Source organism: Colobus angolensis, unplaced genomic scaffold (assembly GCF_000951035.1).
Source record: "Colobus angolensis palliatus isolate OR3802 unplaced genomic scaffold, Cang.pa_1.0 Scaffold166, whole genome shotgun sequence".
Classification (NCBI taxonomy): domain Eukaryota; kingdom Metazoa; phylum Chordata; class Mammalia; order Primates; family Cercopithecidae; genus Colobus; species Colobus angolensis.
This window is the reverse complement of record NW_012114777.1, coordinates 3,503,065-3,511,098: the sequence shown is the minus strand read 5'-3', so window position 1 is coordinate 3,511,098 and position 8,034 is coordinate 3,503,065. Positions and strand designations below refer to the sequence as shown.

Genomic DNA, 8,034 nt, shown 5'->3' with positions numbered 1-8,034 from the left:
AACCCCGTCTCTACTAAAAATACAAAAAAATTAGCCAGGCGTTGTGGTGGGCGCCTGTAGTCCCAGCTACTCGGGAGGCTGAGACAGGAGAATGGCGCGAACCTAGGAGGTGGAGTTTGCAGTGAGCAGAGATGGCCCCACTGCTCTCCAGCCTGGGCAACAGAGGGAGACTCCGTCTCAAAAAAACAAAAAAAGAAAAAGGAAAACAAAAATATTTGCATGTATACACATAAAATACCTAGAAAGTTTCACAACGAACTAGTAACCTTGCTTTACTTCCAGGGAGAGAGAACAAAGTTGCCACAAGTTTCACAACGAACTAGTAACCTTGCTGTACTTCCAGGGAGGGAGCACAAGGTGGCCACAGGCAAAAGTGGGAAGGGAATTTTCTACTCATAACCTTTTGTACCTTTTGCATTTTTAACCACAAAAATAACTACCAACAAAATTTGTTTTAAGGCCCATTTAGAGTTTAGTGATGTTATTTTTAAAGTGCTTAATGTTCTATCAGTGAAAAAAATCAATTCCCCAAATCTGCTGTCTGAAACAGTAGATTTTCTAAATATTATCTCTCTCAAGGAGATAATCTTGAGCTTATAGCAGATGATATAGCACAAAAACCTATTTGGCAAATGAAATTAAGACGGTGATAAAAACAATTTTCTCATATGCACATGCAACCAAAGTAACTATAGCATAGTTTTCAGCTGTTGAAGAATAAAAAGGCTAGTCATATCAGACATAAATGTAAGTTATCAATATTACAAAAAAGGAACAAATTATCCAGAAGCCAGTGAAGTCTAAAGTACCCATAAGCCATGTGGAGGAGAGTGAAGAACTTTCCTTATACAGTCCTGTAAAATAAAAAGGATTATGGCCAATTTACCTAGTAACTAATATAACTGCTTATGAACTTTTAAAAAAGAACATGGTCATTTTTTTAATTCTTATACTTTATAAATTTTATTTGACACAGCTTTCACAGTAGCTATTTCCATGACAGTATAGATATATCAAGTTGGTTTTAGTTAACTAGAATCAGTATTAAGAAAGCATTCTGGCCAGGCACAGAGGCTCAAGCCTGTATTCCCAGTACTTTGGGAGGCCGAGGTGAGAGGATCACTTGAGTCTGGAAATTTGGGATCAGCCTGGCCCACACAGCAAGACCCTATCTCCAAAATAATAATAATAATAATAATAATGTTTTTAAAAGAAATCACTCTTATACTTAAGAAAGAAATCTTATCCTCTCTTGAACTAGTCCCCAGTTATCCTTTCCATGGTTTTGCTTTCCATGGTTTCAGTTATCCGTGGTCTGAAAATATTAAATGAAAAATTCCAGAAATAAATAACTCATCAGTTTTAAACTGCACGTTGTTCTGAGTAGCAAGAAGAGAGCCTGTACCATCCTACTCTGTCTCACGTGGACTATGGATCATCCTTTTGTCCAGTGTATGTCACTATAATGCTACCTACCCATTAGCCATCCACATCATCAGGGCTCGATGAGGCAGGACCACCTGAAGCAGATGAGCCTCCTTCCGATGGATCATCTGAAGGTGAATAGCAGCCTAACACTTAAGTCACAATGCCTACATCATTCACTTTGCCTCATCTCATCAAATGAACAGGGGTGAGTACAGTGCAAGACACTGTGAGAGACAGAAAGACTACACTCATATTACTTTCATAACAGTGTCTTGTTACAATTATTCAATTTGATTAACAGTTATTATTGTTAATCTCTTCCTAGGCTTAATTTATAAGTAAAACCTATCAGTACATATGTATAGGAAAAAACATGGTATACATAGGGTTAGGTACTATCTGTGGTTTCAGGCATCCACCTGGGGTCTTAGAACATATCCCTCCATGGATAAGTGAGGGACTACCACACTGGCAATTATCTTGGCTATTTATTTTAAAACAGGAGCTGCAAGCATTTTTATATAAAAATAAGAATCTATAAACAATCACAAACCTGTGTGTAAGTGCAATTCTTCTTTTTACATTTGCCACATGTGAACAAGTCAGTCTGGGTCCCACCAGTCTTGGCCATCTGATGCTCTCTGATGGCTTCTTTGGTCAAGTTTTTCCGCATCTCTTTCAGCTCATCACTAGCCATTTCCTATTAGGTAGGGGGCAATACCACTCAGTTACAGACACCTTCTATATATATCCTGAATGATATTTTGATCAATTAGCCTAATCATAATAATAAACCACATATCAACCTTTAAAGTTTTAAAAGCATTAAATTAACATTTTTCCTTCCAGGGCTTGTAAAAGTTTAATTCCTTTTAAAAATTTCTTCAAATACTTAAAAGTTTACATGTGAAAATCGGACTGTTTAAAGGCTACTGAAACCACCTTTGCAAAGATTATGATAGAGAAATCGAACATGACTGACTCCATCTGGCTTCTAGTGTCACAGGCTGGCTGTCTTCCCTCTTTCCTGGGCACAGGCCAAGCTAACCATGGGAAGAATTTATAGTTTAACTTTGATGCAAAGATGGTAACAGTCCTTCCCTAAAACCAATGCCTCCTCGTTCAGAGCCTGAGATCACCTTTGCAAGACTAATGAAAGGCCAGAGGATTAGGATTATGGGAGGGGCCTGAACTCTGCTAAAATGTAGACATAATTTCTATAATCCCACACTGCTTAGGAGTCATGTGGCCAGAGGGCACAAAGTGTGTGACTTCCCTGATTGCTCCTACAGGTAATATTATTATTGTAGAACCTGAGATTGGTTTTTTGAGATGTTTTTCAGACTGAGCCCTCCAGAACTCAGGCCCCTCATCTAGAGGTACAGAAGGACCAGTTCCCACATCCCAGTGATTACATCCCCAACCAATCAGCAGCACTCATTCCCTAGTCATAGGAATAGTCTCCACCAAACTATCCTTATAAAACCCTAACCTCCCAGTCTTCACGGAGACTAATTTGAGTAATTACTTCGTCTCCTGCATGGCCAGTCTTGTGTTAATAAAACTCTTTCTTAACCGCAATAGCGCAGTCTCAGTGAACTGGTTTTGTGTGTGCAGTAGGCAGGAAGAAGCTGTTGTGATTACACTATGAACAATGTAAACCTACGAGTACCTCTAGTAACCAGATTATAGTCTCTAATACCATTGCCTATACCCCATCCCCAAAAGAAGTCAGGGATCTCTGGAGCAATGTCTGATTCCAGTTTTGAGGCAAGAAATGTACAGAATATGCCAGGGTCATCTTCTTGTGTCAGTTTTTACTAGCTACAGTCATACTTTGCTTTATCTTGCTCTGCGCTATTGTCCTTCATTTTATTGCACTTTGCAGTTACTGCTTTTACAAATTGAAGGTCTGCAGCAATGCTGTGTTGAGCAAATCTATTGCCGCTATTTTTCCAAAAGCATGTGCTCACTCCATGTCTCTGTGTCACATTTTGGTAATCCTCACAATATTCCAAGCATTTTCACTATTATTATATCTGTTAGTTGATCTGTGATCAGTAATTTCTCATGTTACTATCGTTGTTTTGGGGGCACCACTAACTTTGACCACATAGACAGTAAACTCGACAAATGTGTGTGTTCTGACTGCTCCATTCTTTCCCCGTCTCTCTTCCTCTCCTTGGGCTTCCCTACTCCCTGAGACACAACAATATTGAAATTAGGCCAATTAATAACCCTACAATGGCCTCTAAGTATTCAAGGACAAGGAAGAGTCAACATGTCTCTCGCTTTAAATCAAAACCTAGAAATAAGACTACGTTTAGTGAGGAAGGCACGTGGAAAGCTGGGATAAGCCAAAAGCTAGGCCTCTTACACCAGTTAGCCAAGTTGTGAACGCAAAGGAAAATTTCTTGGAGGAAATTAAAAATGCTACTCCAGTGAACACATGGATAATGATCAAAATAGCCTTATTGGCCGGGCGCGGTGGCTCAAGCCTGTAATCCCAGCACTTTGGGAGGCCGAGGCGGGCGGATCACGAGGTCAGGAGATCGAGACCATCCTGGCTAACATGGTGAAACCCCGTCTCTACTAAAAAATACAAAAAACTAGCCGGGTGAGGTGGCGGGCGCCTGTAGTCCCAGCTACTCGGGAGGCTGAGGCAGGAGAATGGCGTTAAACCCGGGAGGCGGAGCTTGCAGTGAGCTGAGATCCGGCCACTGCACTCCAGCCCGGGAGACAGAGCGAGACTCCGTCTCAAAAAAAAAAAAAAAAAATAGCCTTATTGCTGATATGAAAACATTTTAGTGGCCTAGACAGAAGACCAAACCAGCCTCAACATTCCCTTAAGCCAAAGCCTAATCCAGAACAAGGCCTTAACTCTTTAATGCTGAGAGAGAAGCATTAATGCTTAAAGCATAATGCTGAGGAGGAAGCTGCAGAAGAAAAGTCAAGAGGCTACCAGAAGCTGGTTCATGAGGTTTAAGGCAAGAAGCCATCTCCATAACACAGTACAAAATGCAAGGTGAAGCAGCAAGTGCTGATGGAGAAGCTGTGGCAAGTTATCCAAAAGATCTAGCTAAGATCATTGATGAAGGTAGCTATTCTAAACAACAGATCGTCAATGTTGATGAATATTGGAAGAGGGTGACATCTAGGACTTTCACAGCTAAAGAGAAGAAGTCAATGCCTGGCTTCAATGCCTCAAAGGACTTTGAATAACTCTCTTGTTAGCAGCTAAGGCATCTGGTGACGTCAAGCTGAAGCCAGTGCTCATTTACCATTTAAAAAATCTTAGGGCCCTTAAGAATTATGCTACATCTACTACTCTGTGTTCTATAAATGAAACTACAAAGCCTGGATTACAGCACATCTATTTACAGCATGATTTACTGAATATTCTAACCCCCCTATTGAGACCTACTGCTCAGAAAAAAGATTTCTTTCAAAATATTCCTACTCATTGACAATGCACGTAGTCATCAATATACATAGTCATCCAATAGATCTGATGGAGACATCCAAGGAGATTAATGTTATTTTCATGCCTGCTAACAACAACATTCATTCTGCAGTTCATGGATCAGGAGTAATTCTGACTTACTTTTTTTTTTGAGACAGGGTTTCACTCTGTCACCCACGCTGGAATGCAGTGGCACAAACTCAGCTTACTGAAACCTCCACCTCTCAGCCTCAAATGATCCTCCCAACTCAGCTTCCTGAAGCACCTGGGACTACAGGAATGCGCCACACCATGCCCAGCTAATTTTTCTGTTTTTTTTTTTTTTGTTTTGTAGAGATAGGAATTTGCTCTGTTGCCCAGGCTGGTCTCCACCTCCTGGGCTCCAGTGATCTGCCCATCTCGGCTTCCCAAACTGCTCAGATTACAGGTGTGAGCCACCATGCCCAACTGACTTTCAAGTTTTATTATTTCAGAAATACTTTTTGTAAGGCTGTAGCTCCTACAAAAAGTAATTCCTCAGATAGATCTGAATAAAGTAAACTGAAAACCTTTTGGAAAGGATTAAACATCCTAGATGCCATTAGGAACATCAGTGATTCATTGAGAAGAGGTCAATATATCAACATTTAGAGGAGTTTGAAAAAAGTTGACTCCAATCATCATGGATGACTTTGAGGGGTTTAACTTCACTGAAGAAAGTAACCGCAGAGGGGCCAGGTGCGGTGGCTCATGCTTGTAATCCCAGAACTTTAAAAGGCCGAGGTGGGTGGATGACCTGAGGTCAGGAGTTTGAGACCAGCCTGGCCAACATGGTGAAACCCTGTCTCTACTAAAAATACAAAAATTAGCTCGGCATGGTGGCGGGCGCCTGTAATCCCAGTTACTCAGGAGACTAAGGAAGGAGAATCGCTTGAACCCAGGAGGCAAAGGTTGCAGTGAGCAGAGATCACACCACTGCACTCCAGCCTGGGCGACAACAGTGAAACTCCGTCCCCCACCACCACCAAAAAAAAAGTAACCACAGATGTAGTGGAGAAAGCATGGGAAGGAAAATTAGAAGTGGAGCTTCAAGATGTGATTGAGTTGCTTCAATCTCATAATAAAAGCTGAACAGATGAGATGCTTCTTGTGGATGAGCAAAAAGTGATTTCTTGAGATGGAACCTATTCCTGGTGAAGATGCTGTGAACATTGTTGAAATGACAGCAAAGGATTTAGAATAGTACATCAACTTAGTTGATAAGACGGCAGCAGCATGTGACAGCACTGACTCCAATTTTGAAATAACATCTACTATGCATAAATGTTATTAAACAGCATCACAAGCTACCAAGAAATATTTTATGAATATTTGCTCCATCAAGGCAGCAAACCTCACTGTTGTCTTATTTTACAAAATTACCACAGTCACCTCAACGTTCAATAACCACTACTCTAATCAGTCAGCAGCCGTCAACATCCAGGCAATTCCCTTTTCCAGCAAAATAGTACAACTTGCTGAAGACTCAGATGATCATGAGCAATTTTTAGCCAGGTGTACATTGTTTAGCAAGGTATAAGGTATACACTGTTTTCTTAGGTGTAATGCTAATGCACATTTAATAGATTATAGTATAAGCATAACTTTTATATGTACTAGAAAGTCAAACAATTGGTGTGACTCTTGTGTCACTTTATTGCAATATTCATTTTATTGCAGCATTCCAATCCAAACTTGCAACATATCTGAGGTATGTTTGTGTACAGAAGAAAAATTCACTCTCTTGAATGTTTACTAAAAGAGTGAAATTGTAGATACAATATAGCTAATATCTATGAACAACCATGTCTATAAATAGCAAGCTACAAATTTCATTTTTTCTATAATTCCCTATTAAAATTTAAGAAATAATCAATAGGATGGGCACGGTGGCTCAAGCCTGCAATCCCAGCACTCTGGGAGGCTGAAGCAGAATTGCTTGAACCCGGGAGGCGGAGGTTGCAGTAGCTGTTGCACCCCAGCCTGGGCAACAAGGGCAAAATTCCATCTCAAATTAAAAAAAAAGAAATAATCAATACGATGTAACCAATTTTATAGTGTTTAACCATGAAAAAAGGTTAGCACTTACAAAGTTTACTTGCAATTAGAGATTCAACTCTCTGGTTCTACATGAATTCATAAAAAGTAAAAGAATTGGCAGCCAGCCATGGTGGCTCACGCCTGTAATCCTAGCACTTTGGGAGGCTGAGGCGGGCAGATCACCTGGAGGTTGGGAGTTCGGGACCAGCCTGACCAACACGAAGAAACCCCGTCTCTACGAAAAATTAAAAAATTAGCTGGGCGTGGTGGTGCATGCCTATAATCCCATCCACTCGGGAGGCTGAGGCAGGAGAATCACTTGAACCCAGGAGGCAGAGGCTGCGGTGAGCCAAGATCGTGCCATTGCACTCCAGCCTGGGCAACAAGAGCGAAACTCAGTCTCAAAGAAACAAAAAGTAAAACACATTTGTTTTTAGACAATAATTTAATGTAATCACATTAAAAGCATGGAAACAGCTGGAGAAGGAGCAAAGTACTGACAAAAGATATAATCACCTTAAGTATTTGTCTAGTATATACCAGAATAACAGAAATTTATTACATATGCAATATTTATATAGTAATCTATGATGATAATAGGCTTTACACTTCACAACAGAGAATCACATCATAGAAACCTCAGATTCATGCATACTCACCTCTGCTGTCATTCTAGCAAATAAGTCAGGAGGAATATTCCCACAGAGGACATTTTTCCTTAAATTTGGATTTTTTGCATCTTTAAGATTTGATATCCTACTTCGTACTCTATTTTTGTATTTCATGTCTGTATTCCTTATTTCTTGATATATAGGTACCAGGCCGTTAAGGAAAAAAGGTAAAATTATAAAAACAAAATCATTTTTTTTTTCCTATTCTGCCAAAATAAGAATTCCTGAGGCCAGGCACGGTGGCTCATGCCTCTAATCCCAGCACTTTGGGAGGCCAAGGCTGGTGGATCACGAGGTCAGGAGATTGGGACCATCCTGGCTAACATGATGAAACCCCGTCTCTACTAAAAATACAAAAAAATTAGCTGGGCGTAGTGGCAGGTGCCTGCAGTCCCAGCTACTCGGGAGGCTGAG

General features: G+C 40.5%; 1 protein-coding gene across 3 annotated transcripts in view; it reads right to left on the bottom strand.

The window, feature by feature from the left end:
- TCEA1 (transcription elongation factor A (SII), 1) overlaps positions 1–8,034 on the bottom strand; it is an 80,920-nt gene that overhangs the window by 28,470 nt on the left and 44,416 nt on the right. For all 3 annotated transcript variants that reach the window (XM_011937591.1, XM_011937592.1, XM_011937590.1), the window contains 2 exons: positions 7,609–7,763; positions 1,982–2,128 (listed from right to left, as the gene is read on the bottom strand). In XM_011937591.1, the coding sequence (XP_011792981.1) occupies positions 1,982–2,128; positions 7,609–7,763 (302 nt within the window). The remainder of the gene's footprint in view (positions 1–1,981; positions 2,129–7,608; positions 7,764–8,034) is intronic.